The 22,446-nt window shown below is 46.2% G+C and overlaps 1 protein-coding gene across 1 annotated transcript in view; it reads right to left on the bottom strand.

Moving 5' to 3' along the window:
• LOC129815761 (semaphorin-3D-like) overlaps positions 1–22,446 on the bottom strand; it is a 145,118-nt gene that overhangs the window by 68,857 nt on the left and 53,815 nt on the right. The window contains exon 2 of the mRNA XM_055869853.1: positions 14,932–15,157. Within this exon, the coding sequence (XP_055725828.1) occupies positions 14,932–15,085 (154 nt within the window). The 5' untranslated portion in view covers positions 15,086–15,157. The remainder of the gene's footprint in view (positions 1–14,931; positions 15,158–22,446) is intronic.

The raw sequence follows: 22,446 nt of genomic DNA, 5'->3' as shown, positions 1-22,446 counted from the left end.
TTCTGATCAGTGGAGAGAGAGAGATGTCCTGATCAGTGGAGAGAGGGAGATGTTTTGATCAGTGGAGAGAGGGAGATGTCCTGATTAGTGGAGAGAGGGAGATGTCCTGATCAGTGGAGAGAGGGAGATGTTCTGATCAGTGGAGAGAGAGAGATGTCCTGATTAGTGGAGAGAGGGAGATGTTCTGATCAGTGGAGAGAGGGAGATGTTCTGATCAGTGCAGAGAGGGAGATGTTCTGATCAGTGGAGAGAGGGAGATGTTCTGATCCGTGGAGAGAGGGAGATGTTCTGATCAGTGGAGAATGGTGCCGAAGGAGATGGCTGCCGCTTTACGATCCCGTAACCAATTGTGCTATTGTGTCTGTTTTTTTTGCCGTTATTTGTAACTTATTTTGTACATAATGTTTCTGCCACCATGTCTTAAGACCTGAAAAGAGCTTCTAGATATCAGGACAGAGATTACTCACCACGTACTGGAGGAAGAGTTTTTCTTCAACGAGTCGGACGGGAAGGATTTACTTCAGACGCCTGACGAGGCCCTCATCCCCGTCATTCGCAGGAGAAAGAGACAGAGATATCGGGGACGAAGGTCCGGGTGCCTTGTAAGGATCCGACGCCAAGAGGGTAATCTACCTTTACCATCGGTCCTATTAGCCAACGTACAATCAATCGATAATAAAATAGACAAACTACGATCACGTATATCCTACCAACGGGATATTTAAAAACTGTAATATCTTATGTTTCACCGAGTCGTGGCTGACCGACGACATGAATAACATACAGCTGGCGGGTTTTAAGCTTTTTCGGCAGGATAGAACAGTAGCCTCTGGTAAGACAAGGGGTGGCGGTGTATGTATATTTGTAAACAGCAGCTGGTGCACAAAATCTAAGGAAGTCTCAAGGTTAGGCATCTCGTGATAAGCTGTAGCCCACACTATTTACCAAGAGAGTTTTCCTCTGGATTTTTCATAGCTGCCTATATACCACCACAAACCGATGCTGGCACTAAGACCGCACTCAACGAGCTGTATAGGGCCATAAGAAAACAGGAAAACGCTCATCCAGAGGCTGCGCTCCGGGGACTTTAATGCAGGGAAACTTAAATCCGTTTTACCAAATATCTATCAGCATGTTAAATGTGCAACCGGACAGAAAAAGACTCTAGACCACCTTTACTCCACACACAGAGATGCATACAAAGCTCTCCCTCCCCCTGCTTTTGGCAAATCTGACCATAACTCTATCCTCCTGATTCCTACTTACAAGCAAAAATGAAAGCAGGAAGTACCAGTGACTCGCTCAATACGGAAGTGGTCAGATGACACAGATGCTAAGCTACAGGACTGTTTCACTAGCACAGACTGGAATATGTTACGGGATTCCTCCGATGGCATTGAGGAGTACACCACATAAGTCACGGGCTTCATCAATAAGTGCATCGATGATGTCGTCCCCACAGTGACCGTACGTACATAACCCAACCAGAAGCTATGGATTACAGGCAACATCCACACTGAGCTAAAGGGTTGAGCTACATTCAAGGAGTTGGACTCTAACCCGGAAGCTTATAAGAAATCCCGCTATGCTCTCCGACAAACCATCAAACAGGCAAAGCGTCAATACAGGACTAAGTTTGAATCGTACTACACCGGCTCCGACGCTCGTCGGACTATTACAGACTACAAAGGGAAGCATAGCCGCAAGCTTCCCAGTGACACGAACCTACCAGACGAGAAAAATGACTTCTATGCTCTCTTCGAGGCAAGTAACACTGAAGCATGCATGAGAGCATCAGCTGTTCCGGATGACTGTGTGATCACACTCTCCATTGCCAATGTAAGTAAGACCTTTAAACAGGTCAAAATTCACAAGGCCACAGGGCCAACGGATTACGAAGATGTGTACTCCGAGCATCCACTAACCAACTGTCAAGTGTCTTCACTGACATTTTCAACTGTAATACCAACATGTCTGTAATACCTGTAATACCTGTAATACCAACATGTTTCAAGCAGACCAGCATAGCCCCTGTGTCCCAGAACACCGGTCCCGTGTGGCTCAGTTGGTAGAGCATGGCGCTTGCAACGCCAGGGTTGTGGGTTCAATTCCCACGGGGGGACCAGGGTTCAATTCCCACGGGGGGACCAGGATGAATATGTATGAACTTTCCAATTTGTAAGTCGCTCTGGATAAGAGCGTCTGCTAAATGACGTAAATGTAAATGTAAACACTTTAGGTAACCGGGCTAAATGACTACCAACCCGTAGCACTCACGTCTGAAGCCATGAAATGCTTTGAAAGGCTGGTCATGGCTCACATCAACCCCATCATCCTAGAAACCCGAGACCCACTCCATTTTGCATAACGCCCCAATAGATCGACAAAGGATGCAATCTCTATTGCACTCCACACTGCCCTTTCCCACCTGGACAAAAGGAACACCTATGTGAAACTGCTATTCATTGACTACAGCTCAGCGTTCAACATCATAGTACCCTCAAAGCTCGTCACTAAACTAAGGACCCTGGGACTAAACACCTCCCTCTGCAACTGGATCCTGGACTTCCTGACGGGCCGCCCCCAGGTGGTCAGGGTAGGTAACAACACATCTGCCATTGCTGATCCTCAACACGGGGGTCCGTCAGGGGTGCGTGCTCAGTCCCCTCCTGTACCCCCCGTTCCCTCATGACTGCACAGCCAGGCAAGACTCCAACACCATCATCAAGTTTACCAATGACACAACAGTGGTAGGTAGGCCTGATCACCAACAATGATGAGACAGCCTATAGGGAGGAGGTCAGAGACCCGGCCGTGTGGTGCCAGGACAACAACCTCTCCCTCAATGTGATCAAGACAAAGGAGATGATTGTGGACTACAGTAAAAGGAGGACTGAGCACGTCCCCATTATTTCACTGTATTCTTTCACTGTAATAGCTACTGTAAATTGGACAGTGCAGTTATATTAACAAGAATTTAAGCTTTCTGCCAATATCAGATATATCTATGTCCTGGGAAATGTTCTTGTTACTTACAGCCTCATGCTAACCACATTAGCGCACGTCCCACAGTGGGGACAATGATCCAGTAGAGGATAACCCTTTGTGGCTCCACGTAGAACCTTTTTGGGTTCCATTTAGGATGCTTTTCACAGAGGGTTTTACATTGAACCCAAAAGGGTTCTACCTGCAACCTAAAAGGGTTCTACCTGGACCCAAAAGGAGAGTAGGTCTGGGGAGTGTGTGGTGGAGTCAGGTACTGTCAGCAGTGTAACTCACAACAGATTATTATTATGGATGATGGTTTTATTGTTACTATGACAGATTGTTTTATTGTTATTATGGCAGATGGTTGTATTACCATTATGGCTGATGGTTTTATTGATATTACGGCTGATGGTTTTATTGTCATTATGGCTGATGGTTCTATTGATACTATGACTAATGGTTTTATTGTTATTACGGCTGATGGTTTTATTGTTATAATGGCTGATGGTTTTATTGTTATTACAGCAGATGGTTGTATTGTTTTTATGGCTGATGATGTTATTGTTATTACAGCAGATGGTTTTATTGTCATTATGGCTGATGATTTTATTGTTATTACATCAGAGGGTTTTATAGTTTTTATGGCCGATGGTTTTATTGTTAATATGGCTGATGGTTTTATTGTCATTATAGCTGATGATTTTATTGTTTTTACAACAGATGGTTTTATTGTTTTTATGGCTGATGGTTTTATTGTCATTATGGCTGATGATTTTATTGTTATTACAGCAGATGGTTTTATTGTTTTTATGGCTGATGATTTTATTGTTATTATGGCTGATGATTTTATTGCCATTATGGCTGATGGTTTTATTATTATTATGACTGATGGTTTATTGTCATTATGGCTGATGGTTTTATTGTCATTATGGCAGATGGTTTTATTGTTATTATGGCTGATGATTTTATTGTTATTATGGCAGATGTTTTATTGTCATTATGGCTGATGGTTTTATTGTTATTATGGATGATGGTTTTATTGTTATTACAGCTGATGGTTTTATTGTTATTATGGCTGATGGTTTTATTTGTTATTATGGCTGATGGTTTTATTGTTATTATGGCTGATGGTTTTATTGTTTATATGGCTAATGGTTTTATTGTCTCTGAACAGACTTCTTTTCTTAAGCTTTGTTAACTTCTTATGTCAAAAACCCTGCCGATAGGTAGATGTGAATACAGTACACACACACACACACACACACACACACACACACACACACACACACACACACACACACACACACACACACACACACACACACACACACACACACACACACACACACACACACACACACACACACACACACACACACACACACACACACACACACACAGGCCAAAAACCCTGCTGACAGATCGATGTGAAAACGAATACTTCTTCTTTCAACTGAAATTCCCCTTTTTTGTGTTTTTGACTGGAAGGTTTGACTGAAAGGTGGACCAATGTAAACAGTGCTGCAGTGCAGAATGACTTCATATCTCTGTGTTTCCACGTCCCAAATGACACCCTATTCCATGTACAGTATAGAGCATTACTTATGTGCCCTCGTCAAATGTAGTACACTATGTAGGAATAGGATGCCTTTTGGGACACACTCTGTGTCTCGGACAAACAACACAAAGTTGATGTGAACTTCACACGCCCTGCTATCATTTTGACAGCTGCACCTTTGACAGAGTCTGCTGAAGCGCACGCACGCACGCACGCACGCACACACGCACACACGCACACACACACACACACACACACACACACACACACACACACACACACATCCGCTAGACTAGAGATACCGGGGGTTATTACAGTACATCAGTCAAACACACATTCTTCATGTTTCTCATTAACAAGGACTGGGGAGAAAAGACAAACATTTCAACATGGTGAAATCAAATGTCAAATCCATTACCTTCACAAAAAACAGGAAGCAAGGAGAGGAGATGAAGAAGAAGAAGGGTCAAGCATCTCCTTCTCTCCAAATCAAATCAAAGTTTATTTGCCACATGCGCCGAATACAACAGGTTTCACCTTACAGTGAAATGCTTACTTAACCAACAATGCTTTATGAATAAAAAAATATATATACACTGCTCAAAAAAATAAAGGGAACACTTAAACAACACAATGTAACTCCAAGTCAATCACACTTCTGTGAAATCAAACTGTCCACTTAGGAAGCAACACTGATTGACAATAAATTTCACATGCTGTTGTGCAAATGGAATAGACAAAAGGTGGAAATTATAGGCAATTAGCAAGACACCCCCAAAAAAGGAGTGATTCTGCAGGTGGTGACCACAGACCACTTCTCAGTTCCTATGCTTCCTGGCTGATGTTTTGGTCACTTTTGAATGCTGGCGGTGCTTTCACTCTAGTGGTAGCATGAGACGGAGTCTACAACCCACACAAGTGGCTCAGGTAGTGCAGTTCATCCAGGATGGCACATTAATGCGAGCTGTGGCAAAAAGGTTTGTTGTGTCTGTCAGCGTAGTGTCCAGAGCATGGAGGCGCTACCGGGAGACAGGCCAGTACATCAGGAGACGTGGAGGAGGCCGTAGGAGGGCAACAACCCAGCAGCAGGACCGCTACCTCCGCCTTTGTGCAAGGAGGTGCACTGCCAGAGCCCTGCAAAATGACCTCCAGCATGCCACAAATGTGCATGTGTCAGCATATGGTCTCACAAGGGGTCTGAGGATCTCATCTCGGTACCTAATGGCAGTCAGGCTACCTCTGGCGAGCACATGGAGGGCTGTGCGGCCCCACAAAGAAATGCCACCCCACACCATGACTGACCCACCGCCAAACCGGTCATGCTGGAGGATGTTGCAGGCAGCAGAACGTTCTCCACGGCATCTCCAGACTCTGTCACGTCTGTCACATGTGCTCATGTGCTCAGTGTGAACCTGCTTTCATCTGTGAAGAGCACAGGGCGCCAGTGGCGAATTTGCCAATCTTGGTGTTTTCTGGCAAATGCTAAACATCCTGCACGGTGTTGGGCTGTAAGCACAACCCCCCACCTGTGGACGTCGGGCCCTCATACCACCCTCATGGAGTATGTTTCTGACCGTTTGAGCAGACACATGCACATTTGTGGCCTGCTAGAGGTCCTTTTGCAGGGCTCTGGCAGTGCACCTCCTTGCACAAGGGCGGAGGTAGCGGTCCTGCTGCTGGGTTGTTGCCCTCCTACGGCCTCCTCCACGTCTCCTGATGTACTGGCCTGTCTCCTGGTAGCGCCTCCATGCTCTGGACACTACGCTGACAGACACAACAAACCTTTTTGCCACAGCTCGCATTGATGTGCCATCCTGGATGAGCTGCACTACCTGAGCCACTTGTGTGGGTTGTAGACTCCGTCTCATGCTACCACTAGAGTGAAAGCACCGCCAGCATTCAAAAGTGACCAAAACATCAGCCAGGAAGCATAGGAACTGAGAAGTGGTGTGTGGTCACCCCCTGCAGAACCATTCCTTTTTTGGGGGTGTCTTACTAATTGCCTATAATTTCCACCTTTTGTCTATTCCATTTGCACAACAGCATGTGAAATTTATTGTCAATCAGTGTTGCTTCTTAAGTGGACAGTTTGATTTCACAGAAGTGTGATTGACTTGGAGTTACATTGTGTTGTTTAAGTGTTCCCTTTATTTTTTTGAGCAGTGTATATAAAAAAAAGTGTTAAGTAAAAAATGTAAAATTATAGTAACAAATAATTAAAGAGCAGCAGTAAAAGAATAATAGCGAGGCTATATACAGGGGGTACCGGTACAGAGTCAAGGTCATTTAAAAAAAAATATATATATTTAAGCAGGCAAGTCAGTTATGAACAAATTCTCATTTACAATGACGGCCTAGGAACAGTGGGTTAACTGTCTTGTTCAGGGGCAAAACGTCAGATTTTTATCTTGTCAGCTTGGGGATTCGCTCTAGCAACCTTTCGGTTACTGGCCCAACGCTCTAACCACTAGGCTACCTGCCGCCCCAATTGAGGTAACATGGACATATAGGTAGAGTTAAAGTGACTATGCATAGATAATAAACAGAGAGTAGCAGCAGCGTAAAAGAGGGGTCTGGGTACCCCTTCGATTAGCTGTTCATGTTCAGGAGTCTTATGGCTTGGGGGTAGAAGCTGTTAACCTATGGGGACAGCCGAAGAACTCTTTCAGGTTCTAGATAGCACCTTTAATTCCTAAGAGTTTAGCAGTCACAGACAAGCACAGATAACAGTCATTTGGTGGGTGTTTAAATTGGTTTGCAATGGAAATGTATTTCTTACATATCCCAACTCCCCCTGAGACACTTGAGTGGGGTCACGGCCAGGGTCACCATTGTAGAGCAATTAAGCTTCAGTGCCTTTCTCAAGGACACAGCGCTAGATAAACAATCCTTGCCTTGTCGACTCCAGTATTCCAACCAGCAATCGTTCTGTTATTGGCCCAACATGACAGGCCTGTCAGATAGACAGAGAGACAGGCCTGTCAGATAGACAGAGAGGCAGGCCTGTCAGATAGACAGACAGACAGGCCTGTCAGATAGACAGAGAGACAGGCCTGTCAGGTAGACAGAGAGACAGGTCTGTCAGACACACAGAGAAGCAGACTCTGGATTTGGTCTTATGTGGCAACATTTGAAATTGTGTTTTTTACATTGGATAAAAGTAGAGACAGAGCTACAGAGTGGTATTTCATACACTGCATTTTTGAGGAACAATGGGAAAGTTATTATGCTTTGAAAGTTGATAAACTTATAAACTCACTTTTGAGAAAATGGCCTTTGAATGTTTTGGTATCTAGTGAAAAGCTCTTCTTTGTCTACACCCATTCAGCATCGTTCACACCCTCATAATTTTTAGCCTCAACCATCTCGTTTCGCTCTCGAAGCTAGTTAAACAACAATGAACATAGTGCCAAATCATGTCTCTACTACCCTGCATGAATCTGCTGGGAGCTAACCAACCAGGTTCAATGTTAGCGAGCTAACATTAGGCTCTAACTAGCAAAGCAAATGGTTCAGGTATACCAGGGGTGTCAAACTCATTCCACGGAGGGCCTTGTGTCTGCAGGTTTTTGGTTTTTCCTTTCAATAAAGCCCTAGACAACCAGGTGTGGGGAGTTCCTAACTAATTAGTGATGTTAATTCATCAATCAAGTACAAGGGAGGAACGAAAACCCGCAGACACTCGGCCCTCCGTGGAATGAGTTTGACACCTGTGAGGTATACGAATTATAACGTCATACATGTAACGTTAGCTAGGGAGCAAGCCAGCCAGCTAACGTTAGCTAGCTAGCTAACAGTACACTTTAACTTGAAATGAAACCACTTTCTGTCAAAATTTGAAATGTGTAATATCTAAAAATGTAGCCAGCTCGACTATCTTACATCATCTACATCATCACGCATGATGGCGGCGTCTCCCTGTCACGGATGCCACTGTTGCCCTTGGTTTGAAGATGTAATCCAGAGGCAGGTGTTTTCTCCATCTCTTTATCTATCATACTCTAATTCCACTGATTTCAAAAACTATATTATACAGTCATAGTCCTATATAGTCATAGATAGTCATAGATAGTCATAGATAGTCATTGACAGTTATATAAAGTCATTTATAGTCATCGGTAGTCATTTATAGTCATATACAGTATATTCATTGACAGTCATTGATAGTCGTATATAGTAACACATGCCTGTAGGAGTTATAAGCTATAAAATCTCTGAGTATCTAGACTAATAAACCTGAAGAGAACCTGGCTGCCACAGTCCCCCCAGCTACACGTAACTACAGTACAGCAAAACAACAACAGATACATGAATTAACTTCCTTAATCTAACTATAATACCTGGATAGTCTGGCAGTCCCACAACAATAGCCACTATAAAAACGCTGTACAAAATTCATTAAGCTAACGAGGACAAAGTCATTTACTGATGTGTGTGTTGGGGATCGCCATGGTGACATAATTAGGAAAACAGGATTGTGGTCCTGCTGTGTCGGCGCTACGTGCTTTTCAGATGTTACTTCACTGAGTTTAAACAATATCATAATAAAACACTTTCCACCAACCTCCCCCTCCTTTTCCCCTGGCACACAATCGTATTATACAATAGCACCAATCTATCAACAGGAAATGAGGAATCAGTCTGAATCAGTCCATATACCGTCATTAGAAAAAAAGGATGAAAACCATCAGTGCTGCTGTGTTGAGGAAAAGGACTACCCACTCCTTGAGGAACAGAGGGTCTGCACTGTTGAGGTACAGGACTACCAACTCCTTGAGGAACAGAGGGTCTGCACTGTTGAGGAACAGGACTACCAACTCCTTGAGGAACAAAGGGTCTGCACTGTTGAGGAACAGGACTACCAACTCCTTGAGGAACAGAGGGTCTGCACTATTGAGGAACGGGACTACCCACTCCTTGAGGAACAGAGGGTCTGTACTGTTGAGGAACAGGACTACCCACTCCTTGAGGAACAGAGGGTCTGTACTGTTGAGGAACGGGACTACCCACTCCTTGAGGAACAGAGGGTCTGCACTGTTGAGGAACAGGACTACCCACTCTCTTTGAGGAACAGAGGGTCTGCACTGTTGAGGAACGGGACTACCCACTCCTTGAGGAACAGAGGGTCTGCACTGTTGAGGAACGGGACTACCCACTCCTTGAGGAACAGAGGGTCTGCACTGTTGAGGAACGGGACTACCCACTCCTTGAGGAACAGAGGGTCTGCACTGTTGAGGAACGGGACTACCCACTCCTTGAGGAACAGAGGGTCTGCACTGTTGAGGAACGGGACTACCCACTCCTTGAGGAACAGAGGGTTTGCACTGTTGAGGAACGGGACTACCCACTCCTTGAGGAACAGAGGGTCTGTACTGTTGAGGAACAGGACTACCCACTCCTTGAGGAACAGAGGGTCTGCACTGTTGAGGAACAGGACTACCCACTCCTTGAGGAACAGAGGGTCTGCACTGTTGAGGAACGGGACTACCCACTCCTTGAGGAACAGAGGGTCTGCACTGTTGAGGAACAGGACTACCCACTCCTTGAGGAACAGAGGGTTTGCACTGTTGAGGAACGGGACTACCCATTCCTTGAGGAACAGAGGGTCTGCACTGTTGAGGAACAGGGATACCCACTCCTTGAAGAGCAGAGGGTCTGCACTGTTGAGGAACAGGACTACCCACTCCTTGAGGAACAGAGGGTCTGCATTGTTGAGGAACAGGACTACCCACTCCTTGAGGAACAGAGGGTCTGCACTGTTGAGGAACAGGACTACCAACTCCTTGAGGAACAGAGGGTCTGCACTGTTGAGGAACGGGACTACCCACTCCTTGAGGAACAGAGGGTCTGCACTGTTGAGGAACAGGACTACCCACTCCTTGAGGAACAGAGGGTCTGTACTGTTGAGGAACGGGACTACCCACTCCTTGAGGAACAGAGGGTCTGCACTGTTGAGGAACAGGACTACCCACTCCTTGAGGAACAGAGGGTCTGCACTGTTGAGGAACAGGACTACCCACTCCTTGAGGAAAAGAGGGTCTGCACTGTTGAGGAAAAGGGATACGCACTCCTTGAGGAACAGAGTGTCTGCACTGTTGAGGAACAGGACTACCCACTCCTTGAGGAACAGAGGGTCTGCACTGTTGAGGAACAGGGATACGCACTCCTTGAGGAACAGATGGTCTGCACTGTTGAGGAACAGGACTACCCACTCCTTGAGGAACAGAGGGTCTGCACTGTTGAGGAACAGGGATACCCACTCCTTTAGGAACAGATGGTCTGCACTGTTGAGGAACAGGACTACCCACTCCTTGAGGAACACAGGGTCTGCACTGTTGAGGAACAGGACTACCCACTCCTTGAGGAAAAGAGGGTCTGCACTGTTGAGGAACGGGACTACCCACTCCTTGAGGAACAGAGGGTCTGCACTGTTGAGGAACGGGACTACCCACTCCTTGAGGAACAGAGGGTCTGCACTGTTGAGGAACGGGACTACCCACTCCTTGAGGAACAGAGGGTCTGCACTGTTGAGGAACGGGACTACCAACTCCTTGAGGAACAGAGGGTCTGCACTGTTGAGGAACGGGACTACCCACTCCTTGAGGAACAGAGGGTCTGTACTGTTGAGGAACAGGACTACCCACTCCTTGAGGAACAGAGGGTCTGCACTGTTGAGGAACAGGACTACCCACTCCTTGAGGAACAGAGGGTCTGCACTGTTGAGGAACGGGACTACCCACTCCTTGAGGAACAGAGGGTCTGCACTGTTGAGGAACAGGACTACCCACTCCTTGAGGAACAGAGGGTTTGCACTGTTGAGGAACGGGACTACCCATTCCTTGAGGAACAGAGGGTCTGCACTGTTGAGGAACAGGGATACCCACTCCTTGAAGAGCAGAGGGTCTGCACTGTTGAGGAACAGGACTACCCACTCCTTGAGGAACAGAGGGTCTGCACTGTTGAGGAACAGGACTACCCACTCCTTGAGGAACAGAGGGTCTGCACTGTTGAGGAACAGGACTACCCACTCCTTGAGGAACAGAGGGTCTGCACTGTTGAGGAACGGGACTACCCACTCCTTGAGGAACAGAGGGTCTGCACTGTTGAGGAACAGGACTACCCACTCCTTGAGGAACAGAGGGTCTGCACTGTTGAGGAACGGGACTACCCACTCCTTGAGGAACAGAGGGTCTGCACTGTTGAGGAACAGGACTACCCACTCCTTGAGGAACAGAGGGTCTGCACTGTTGAGGAACAGGACTACCCACTCCTTGAGGAACAGAGGGTCTGCACTGTTGAGGAACAGGACTACCCACTCCTTGAGGAACAGAGGGTCTGCACTGTTGAGGAACGGGACTACCCACTCCTTGAGTAACAGAGGGTCTGCACTGTTGAGGAACAGGACTACCCACTCCTTGAGGAACAGAGGGTCTGTACTGTTGAGGAACGGGACTACCCACTCCTTGAGGAACAGAGGGTCTGCACTGTTGAGAAACAGGACTACCCACTCCTTGAGGAACAGAGGGTCTGCACTGTTGAGGAACAGGACTACCCACTCCTTGAGGAAAAGAGGGTCTGCACTGTTGAGGAAAAGGGATACGCACTCCATGAGGAACAGAGTGTCTGCACTGTTGAGGAACAGGACTACCCACTCCTTGAGGAACAGAGGGTCTGCACTGTTGAGGAACAGGGATACGCACTCCTTGAGGAACAGATGGTCTGCACTGTTGAGGAACAGGACTACCCACTCCTTGAGGAACAGAGGGTCTGCACTGTTGAGGAACAGGGATACGCACTCCTTGAGGAACAGATGGTCTGCACTGTTGAGGAACAGGACTACCCACTCCTTGAGGAACAGAGGGTCTGCACTGTTGAGGAACAGGGATACCCACTCCTTTAGGAACAGATGGTCTGCACTGTTGAGGAACAGGACTACCCACTCCTTGAGGAACAGAGGGTCTGCACTGTTGAGGAACAGGACTACCCACTCCTTGAGGAACAGAGGGTCTGCACTGTTGAGGAACGGGACTACCCACTCCTTGAGGAACAGAGGGTCTGCACTGTTGAGGAACGGGACTACCCACTCCTTGAGGAACAGAGGGTCTGCACTGTTGAGGAACGGGACTACCCACTCCTTGAGGAACAGAGGGTCTGCACTGTTGAGGAACGGGACTACCCACTCCTTGAGGAACAGAGGGTCTGCACTGTTGAGGAACGGGACTACCCACTCCTTGAGGAACAGAGGGTCTGTACTGTTGAGGAACAGGACTACCCACTCCTTGAGGAACAGAGGGTCTGCACTGTTGAGGAACAGGACTACCCACTCCTTGAGGAACAGAGGGTCTGCACTGTTGAGGAACAGGACTACCCACTCCTTGAGGAACAGAGGGTCTGCACTGTTGAGGAACGGGACTACCCACTCCTTGAGGAACAGAGGGTCTGCACTGTTGAGGAACAGGACTACCCACTCCTTGAGGAACAGAGGGTTTGCACTGTTGAGGAACGGGACTACCCATTCCTTGAGGAACAGAGGGTCTGCACTGTTGAGGAACAGGGATACCCACTCCTTGAAGAGCAGAGGGTCTGCACTGTTGAGGAACAGGACTACCCACTCCTTGAGGAACAGAGGGTCTGCACTGTTGAGGAACAGGACTACCCACTCCTTGAGGAACAGAGGGTCTGCACTGTTGAGGAACAGGACTATCCACTCCTTGAGGAACAGAGGGTCTGCACTGTTGAGGAACAGGACTACCCACTCCTTGAGGAACAGAGGGTTTGCACTGTTGAGGAACGGGACTACCCATTCCTTGAGGAACAGAGGGTCTGCACTGTTGAGGAACAGGGATACCCACTCCTTGAAGAGCAGAGGGTCTGCACTGTTGAGGAACAGGACTACCCACTCCTTGAGGAACAGAGGGTCTGCACTGTTGAGGAACAGGACTACCCACTCCTTGAGGAACAGAGGGTCTGCACTGTTGAGGAACAGGACTACCCACTCCTTGAGGAACAGAGGGTCTGCACTGTTGAGGAACGGGACTACCCACTCCTTGAGGAACAGAGGGTCTGCACTGTTGAGGAACAGGACTACCCACTCCTTGAGGAACAGAGGGTCTGCACTGTTGAGGAACGGGACTACCCACTCCTTGAGGAACAGAGGGTCTGCACTGTTGAGGAACAGGACTACCCACTCCTTGAGGAACAGAGGGTCTGCACTGTTGAGGAACAGGACTACCCACTCCTTGAGGAAAAGAGGGTCTGCACTGTTGAGGAAAAGGGATACGCACTCCTTGAGGAACAGAGGGTCTGCACTGTTGAGGAACAGGACTACCCACTCCTTGAGGAACAGAGGGTCTGCACTGTTGAGGAACAGGGATACGCACTCCTTGAGGAACAGATGGTCTGCACTGTTGAGGAACAGGACTACCCACTCCTTGAGGAACAGAGGGTCTGCACTGTTGAGGAACAGGGATACCCACTCCTTTAGGAACAGATGGTCTGCACTGTTGAGGAACAGGACTACCCACTCCTTGAGGAACAGAGGGTCTGCACTGTTGAGGAACAGGACTACCCACTCCTTGAGGAACAGAGGGTCTGCACTGTTGAGGAACATGACTACCCACTCCTTGAGGAACAGAGGTTCTGCAGTGTTGAGGAATAGGACTACGCACTCCTTGAGGAACAGAGGGTCTGCACTGTTGAGGAACGGGACTACCCACTCCTTGAGGAACAGAGGGTCTGCACTGTTGAGGAACAGGACTACGCACTCCTTGAGGAACAGAGGGTCTGTACTGTTGAGGAACAGGACTACCCACTCCTTGAGGAACAGAGGGTCTGTACTGTTGAGGAACAGGACTACCCACTCCTTGAGGAACAGAGGGTCTGCACTATTGAGGAACGGGACTACCCACTCCTTGAGAACCAGAGGGTCTGCACTGTTGAGGAACGGGACTACCCACTCCTTGAGGAACAGAGGGTCTGCACTGTTGAGGAACGGGACTACCCACTCCTTGAGGAACAGAGGGTCTGCACTATTGAGGAACGGGACTACCCACTCCTTGAGAACCAGAGGGTCTGCACTGTTGAGGAACGGGACTACCCACTCCTTGAGGAACAGAGGGTCTGCACTGTTGAGGAACGGGACTACCCACTCCTTGAGAACCAGAGGGTCTGCACTGTTGAGGAACAGGACTACCCGCTCATAGAGGACCAGAGGTTCTGCTGTGTTGAGGAACAGGGCAACCCATTTCTTGAGAACCAGAGGTGCTCAGAGTAAAACGTGGCAGAGATGAGATACTGATGTGTGTGTGAAATACGTCAGGCTGTAGCCCACCAGTACGAGAGTTAACTAGCCCTAGGTTAGAGTGGTGAATAACAGAGATGCCTACCTGTGTGTGAGAGCTTTAGTCGGGGTCCGCTCTGGTTCCAGGTTGCAGCGGTGGAGTCTGTAGAGGTGGTGTCTGGTAGCAGCAACAGCAGTTGGAGGAACACACCCAGCAGAACACAGTCCCTCTGTGGCCCCAGGGTCCTCATCGTCATCATTTTAAAAAAGTACAGGTGGTCGTCTCTGGTACAGCACCCAGTGGATCGTCTCAGCAGTTTCTAATTGGTGCTCTGTGAGAACAGGAAGAGAGAAAGAAGAGTTTGACAAGTTGTCATGGAAACAACTACTTTCAACTGAGTAGAAGTGAGGTTCTTATTTCCTGACCAGGAAAAGGGGTATAGCCCATAGCAGGTCCAGGAGTTTTTCCTGGATATGTTGCATTGGGAGGTAAAACTCCTCGCCCTAGTCATAACACACCATCCAAAGGCCCAGGTTAAAAGCACATAAATCACTCCAAATTCATAAAGAAAATACAACTTGAAATGTAACGGGATACTCTTGTGAAATACATTTCATATTGGACCATGAATTTGGTTGACATTTACAATGGTTGGCCTCGTGCCAGACATACACCTGTGTAAATCTTGAGAAAAGTCGATCTTAAAAATATTCCGGAGAAAAAAGAAAATATGTTTGTTGTCATAATTCATCATAATGCCTGGCTCATAACTTGCCTTGAGGTTTAAAGTTTTAGCAGGTGGGGGAAATATTTGATGAGAGTCAGATAGAGCAGTCTACACTAGATACAGGGAAAGTATTCAGACTCCTTGACTTTTTCCACATTTTGTTACGTTATAGCCTTAGTCTAAAATTGATTAAATTGTTGTTTTTCCCTCATCAATCTACGCACAACATCCCATAATGACAAAGCAAAAACAGGATTTTCCAAATCTTTGCAAATGTATTAAAAATACATTTTTAATGCTCCGCCGTAGAGATGGTGCCAGGTTTCCTCCAGAATCTTGTTTCTCATGGTCTGAGAGTCTTTACGTGCCTTTTGGCAATCTCCAAGTGGGCTGTCTTATGCCTTTTACTGAGGAGTGGCTTCCGTCTGGCCACTCTTACCATAAAGGCCTGATTGGTGGAGTGCTGCAGAGATGGTTGTCCTTCTGGAAGGTTCTCCCATCTCTTTCAGAGTGATCATCTGGTTCTTGGTCACCTCCCTGACCAAGGCCCTTTTCCCCTGATTGCTCAGTTTGGCCAGGTGGCTAGCTCCAGGAAGAGTCTTGGTGGTTCCAAACTTCTTCCATTGAAGAATGATAGAGGCCACTGTGTTCTGGGGGACCTTCAATGCTGCAGAAATGTTTTGGAACACTTGCCTAGATCTGTGCCTTGACACAATTCTGTCTCGGAGCTCTACGGACAATTGCTTCGACCTCATGGCTTGTTTTTGTCTGTGGGACCTGTGGGACCTTATATAGACAGGTGTGTGCCTTATCAAATCATGTCCAATCAATTGAATTTACCACAGGTGGACTCCAATCAAGTTGTACTAACATCTCAAGGATGATCAATGGAAACAGGATGCATCTGAGCTCAATTTAGAGTCTCATAGCGAAGGGTCTGAATACTTATGTAAATAAGGTATTTATGTATTTTTATTGTTTATAGATTGGAAAACACTTCAAAAACACTGTTTTGGCTTTGTCATTGTTGTGTGTAGATAGATTCAGATTTTTTTTATTCAATCAATTTTAGAATACGGCTGTAACGTAACAAAATGTGGAAAAAGGGAAGGGGTCTGAATACTTCCTGAATACACTGTATATGGGAATATGAGTGTTTTTGTACATTTATGGTCAGAATCTTTGTAGGGCGTCGTTTTAGACCGACAAGATATGATCAGACAAGGAAGAGACAGCCCACCGTAGTGTGTGTGGACTACTTTTGACCATAGCCCTATGGTAGTGCACTAAGAATGGAATAGAGTGCTATCTGGGATGCAGCCTTGGTTTCCGCTGTGCTTTTAGTGACAGAGACTGGGAGGGTTGATGAACTCGCTTCCACTGACACAATATTTACCCTCAGAGTAGACACACACGCATGTACACACACACATGTACACACAAACACATCATCTCTAGGTCCAGATTTATAGTACATGGGAGAAGAAGAGGGGGGGACTCCAAAGACTGGCAGGCCTGTCAGATACACAGAGAAGCACCTCTCTCTCTCTCTCTCTCTCTCTCTCTCTCTCTCTCTCTCTCTCTCTCTCTCTCTCTCTCTCTCTCTCTCTCTCTCTCTCTCTCTCTCTCTCTCTCTCTCTCTCTCTCTCTCTCTCTCTCTCTCTCTCTCTCTCTCTCTCTCTCTCTCTCTCTCTCTCTCTCTCTCTCTCTCTCTCTCTCTCTCTCTCTCTCTCTCTCTCTCTCTCTCTCTCTCTCTCTCTCTCTCTCTCTCTCTCTCTCTCTCTCTCTCTCTCTCTCTCTCTCTCTCTCTAAAAAACAAGCTATGGAGGATCTGGCTCAACAAGACAGAGTGTTGACGTGGATCCACTCCACTCTCTTAAACAAGCTTAATAGGATCTGGCTCAACAAGACAGAGCGTTGACGTGGATCCTTGTTTTTAAATAAATACTAAAGTCAAGTGAACTCTTTACCCCTGACTCAAGAAGCTTTCCAGCTCACTTGATCTAACAGAAGGAAGGCCACGCTTCACAACCTATGTTCGGTACACAGTTAAGTTTCCAACCATCTTCCATCATGAAAGACAATGCATTAAGCACTCCAAGTGCTTCAGTTGAGACGCCAGATCATCAGAGCAGACAACACTTTAGGAGACACGGTTTGATAAAGTGTTTAAAGGTGTTTATACATCACACTGAAAAGAAACCTGATCTGGACTAAGAGAGCCTCCTCGCCGTCGGTGTGGACAGACCAGCAGACTTGGTTTCAAGTAGGATTGGTTTTCTTTCAAATACTTTGAGTTTGCCTGGAGCAGCTATTGCCTTCTCCACCTCCTTTACCACTTGACCTCAACAGATGTGAGTGTGTGTGTGTGTGTGTGTGTGTGTGTGTGTGTGTGTGTGTGTGTGTGTGTGTGTGTGTGTGTGTGTGTGTGTGTGTGTGTGTGTGTGTGTGTCTTCTATGGAGGATATTTCCGGGGTTTCCGACACACACAGTCATTACCATCTGGAAGTTACTCCCACTGAGAGCATCCCCTTCCCACCATGCCACTAGTCAGTTAGTTTGTGTTTTAATAGTTTGCGTTATTGGAGATGCGAGGTCATGGAGATGCGAGAGCAAGTTACATTTTAGATGCATAGTACAAAATGATTAGCATTTCAGTCTACAGTTTGGTGATCAGAAACAAACGGCACAAAGGCAGAGCAAATCATTAAGATTATATAGTCATTCTAAAATCACATATACATGCAGCATTACAGACATCAGCTGATACAAAACTGACACAACTTTCAATTTATTTTTATATTTCTTTCTTTAACCTTTCCTAAATTAGGCAAGTCAGTTAAGAACAAATTCTTATTTCACAATGAAGACCTACCAATTGAGCAAGGAGAACAGCGAACCATTTTCTACTTTGTGTAAAGAGATTGTTCAGCAGCTTGAGCCAGTTGAAGGTTATATTGTGACGAGCTGAGGCCTCTCCGTCCTGTTATCTGAGAATGATGGAAAACACTTCCATACTCAGTCCATTTTAACGTATGTGTGTGCAATTAAGTAGTTTACTCATGATATGATTGTAAGCAAAGATCCCAGAAAGAAGGGGAACTCCTGTTTTGAATGTTTTAATATGTAATTCAAATCACCAGTACTTTCCCCTCCTGGTTTCAGTAAGTGCTGACACGAAAATACGCAAGGGGTCAAATTATAAAAGCACTTAGAAAATGGATCCAGGGAAACAATCACTTGTTATTCATATTATTATGATCCGTTCCATCATTCTAAGCTGACAGTCACACATGTTGCCAATGAGCAGCCATGAAATGTTATTTTGTTTCCTTCTCAGAAGAGGGGAATTGCTGTCATGGCTTTTAGAGAGAAACTTACTAGAGTCCCAGGTCACTACTCCCAGAACAGTGCATCTGCACTCAGGACCACACTCTTAGAAAAATAGGTTCCATATTTTTTATTATATTTAACCTTTATTTAACTAGGCAAGTCAATTAAGAACAAATTATTATTTACAATGACGGCCTACACTGGCCAAACGCAGACGACGCTGGGCCAATTGTGCGCCGCCCTATGGGACTCCCAATCACGGCCAGTTGTGATACAGCCTGAATTCAAACCAGGGTGTCTGTAGTGACGCCTCTAGCACTGAAATGCAGTGCCTTAGACCGCTGGGCACTCGGGAGACAGGGTTCTTTGGCTGTCCCCATAGGAAAACCCTTTAAAGAACCAAGTAGAACCCTTTTGAGTTCCATGTAGAACTCACTGTGGAAAGGGTTCTACACTGAACCCAAAAGAGTTCTACCTGGAACCCAAAAGAGTTCTACCTGGAACCAAAAAGTGTTCTACCTGGAACCAAAAAGGGTTCGCCTATGGTGACAACCCCTTTTGGAACCCTTTTTTTTTCTAAGAATGCACTGCAGTAAAACTAGTCAAAGTGATGAACTGAAGGCTCAAGGCCTTGGGTGCAGCCTACGCCCCAGTGAGAAAACGAGAGACAGGGAGAGTAAATCATGGAGGTATTAACTATTAACATGTTACCGAGGAGAGGCTGTAAAGCTGTCACCTCCTTTCTCCTTTTGCGCTGATGCTCTGTAATCACACCCATTTCTCTTCTCCCAGCCCTGCTGAATACATCCCCATCCCAGGAATGTAAAATGGGGATTTTTAGGAGGTTGGTAATGCGGCATGGCTAGATTTCTCCAAAGTTCTAGTTGTAAATACGAAGGAAAAAGTTGAGTCTTCGAGAGTTTGACTTCATAACCTCGAGTGGGTTTGTAGTAAAATCCCAACAATAACCAAGACAACCAACATAGGGAGCAAGTGTTTGACTTCCTATTGGCTCCTACGCAACCTGGAAACCATCTAATCTATCACTGCTCACTCTCACCCCAGGAGTCTGTCTATAGGCAGGGCCGGATTCATACAGGGGCTTACCGGGGCAGAAGCCCCTGGGCTTAGGCACGTGGGGAGCCCATGAGGCAGCAAGAATGTTTTACAAATGTAATACAAATATATATATGGGGGCCCAGGTGGGTGACTGGGGGCCCTGCCTGGATTGGGTAACTGATTAATAAAAAAATAGATAAAGTGTATATTAAATAAAAGTGACGGGTCAATTGAGTGTGTCAGGGTCCCAAAACCCGTAGAGGCAAAACAAATGTAATAAACAAAAATTACCAGAGAGCCTCATATTTGCCACAGAGGATCAATAGTTTATAAATAAATAACTGTGGATGAAGTTTATTTAGTCAGTTATGCCTACAGTCGGGCAGGCCGCAGTTTGAGCAGCAAGCGAGACACATTTGGCAAACAGCTTGTTGTGTTGTGGTCATAGACATATAATCCATAGAAAGGTTTATTAGTGTTCTTAATGTTTTGTACACTCGGTGTATATTGCCTCCAAATATTGTATAATCTGTGTGTTGCTTCATTGGCCTGAGCTATGGTTTGTTTGTTCCCGTGTAGAGCATGGTGTTTGCAACGGTAGGGTTGTGGGTCTGGTTCCCGTGGGGAACCAATCAGAAAATGTATGCACTTTCTACTTACTGTAAGTCGCTCGGGATAAGTACCATGGCAACACCAGGGGTCTATCTACAGTCCATAAGTACCATGGCAACACCAGGGTTGAGGCTATAGGCAGTATTTACCACGGCAACACCAGGGGTCTGTCTATAGGCTGTAATTACCACGGCAACACCAAATTGGTCCAGCCATACAACTGGCACTAATAGGCTATATAAGAGCCTGGTCCAGCCATACAACTGGCCCTAATAGGCTATATAAGAGCCTGGTCCAGCCATACAACTGGCCCTAATAGGCTATATAAGAGCCTGGTCCAGCCATACAACTGGCCCTAATAGGCTATATAAGAGCCTGGTCCGGCCATACAACTGGCCCTAATAGGCTATATAAGAGCCTGGTCCAGCCATACAACTGGCCCTAATAGGCTATATAAGAGCCTGGTCCAGCCATACAACTGGCCCTAATAGGCTATATAAGAGCCTGGTCCAGCCATACAACTGGCCCTAATAGGCTATATAAGAGCCTGGTCCAGCCATACAACTGGCCCTAATAGGCTATATAAGAGCCTTGTCCGGCCATACAACTGGCCCTAATAGGCTATATAAGAGCCTGGTCCGGCCATACAACTGGTCCTAATAGGCTATATAAGAGCCTGGTCCAGCCATACAACTGGCCCTAATAGGCTATATAAGAGCCTGGTCCGGCCATACAACTGGCCCTAATAGGCTATATAAGAGCCTGGTCCAGCCATACAACTGGTCCTAATAGGCTATATAAGAGCCTGGTCCAGCCATACAACTGGCCCTAATAGGCTATATAAGAGCCTGGTCCAGCCATACAACTGGCACTAATAGGCTATATACGAGCCTGGTCCAGCCATACAACTGGCCCTAATAGGCTATATAAGAGCCTGGTCCAGCCATACAACTGGCCCTAATAGGCTATATAAGAGCCTGGTCCAGCCATACAACTGGCCCTAATAGGCTATATAAGAGCCTGGTCCAGCCATACAACTGGCCCTAATAGGCTATATAAAAGCCTGGTCCAGCCATACAACTGGCCCTAATAGGCTATATAAGAGCCTGGTCCGGCCAACCCACTATGGTAACCCATTAGGAAATACAGCACAAAGACTGACCTTTTCAATGAGAATACCTATTTTAGGAGCTGTTAGTTACACACACATAGAGACAATCAGTGACAGGGTCAAATAATATACATTTACTCTTAGCATCGTTCCACAATTTACACACATTTGTTGATGTTATCACTTTATCAACAATATAATATCTTTTATTTTTAATTTAGGAGAGAAGAAGTCACACTAGCAGATTGTCTACATTGTTTGAGCCCTGTAGCAAATAGAAAATAAACATGGGGCTAGCTAGCTGATTGGTTCTGGAAAAACCTTGAAGCAACACCTCATCCTCCTCCCTGAGTCTCACCTCGAGTCCAGACCTGAAATGAGTCTAGCAGAGAGTTCCCTAGCCTGTCACAAACACACACACACACACACACGCACACACGCACACACACACATATTCTGAGTTAGTCAGGCTTTTGGTCGGGCTCACCCGTCATCTCATATCCTATTGGCTGTCAACAGCCCTTTACAGACAACTCAAACCCAACCCATGCAAGTTCTTGTAGGATTACACTTTCTGAATTTTTTTATTAGAAAGGCCTATGGCCAATATGGAAAAACTGAAAACTTAAATGATTATGTTTCTGGAATGTAACAAGAGTTTAATTTATGTCCTTCGTCAGGTAGAAAATCAAAAGCAGATTCAAAATGTTTTGGTACTCTGTATGATAAATTGTAATTTCTCTCTATAACAATGTGTTCTATTATTGCTGTACACATC

This window comes from Salvelinus fontinalis, chromosome 18 (genome assembly GCF_029448725.1).
Source record: "Salvelinus fontinalis isolate EN_2023a chromosome 18, ASM2944872v1, whole genome shotgun sequence".
NCBI lineage: Eukaryota > Metazoa > Chordata > Actinopteri > Salmoniformes > Salmonidae > Salvelinus > Salvelinus fontinalis.
This window is presented reverse-complemented; position numbering and strand designations above follow the sequence as displayed.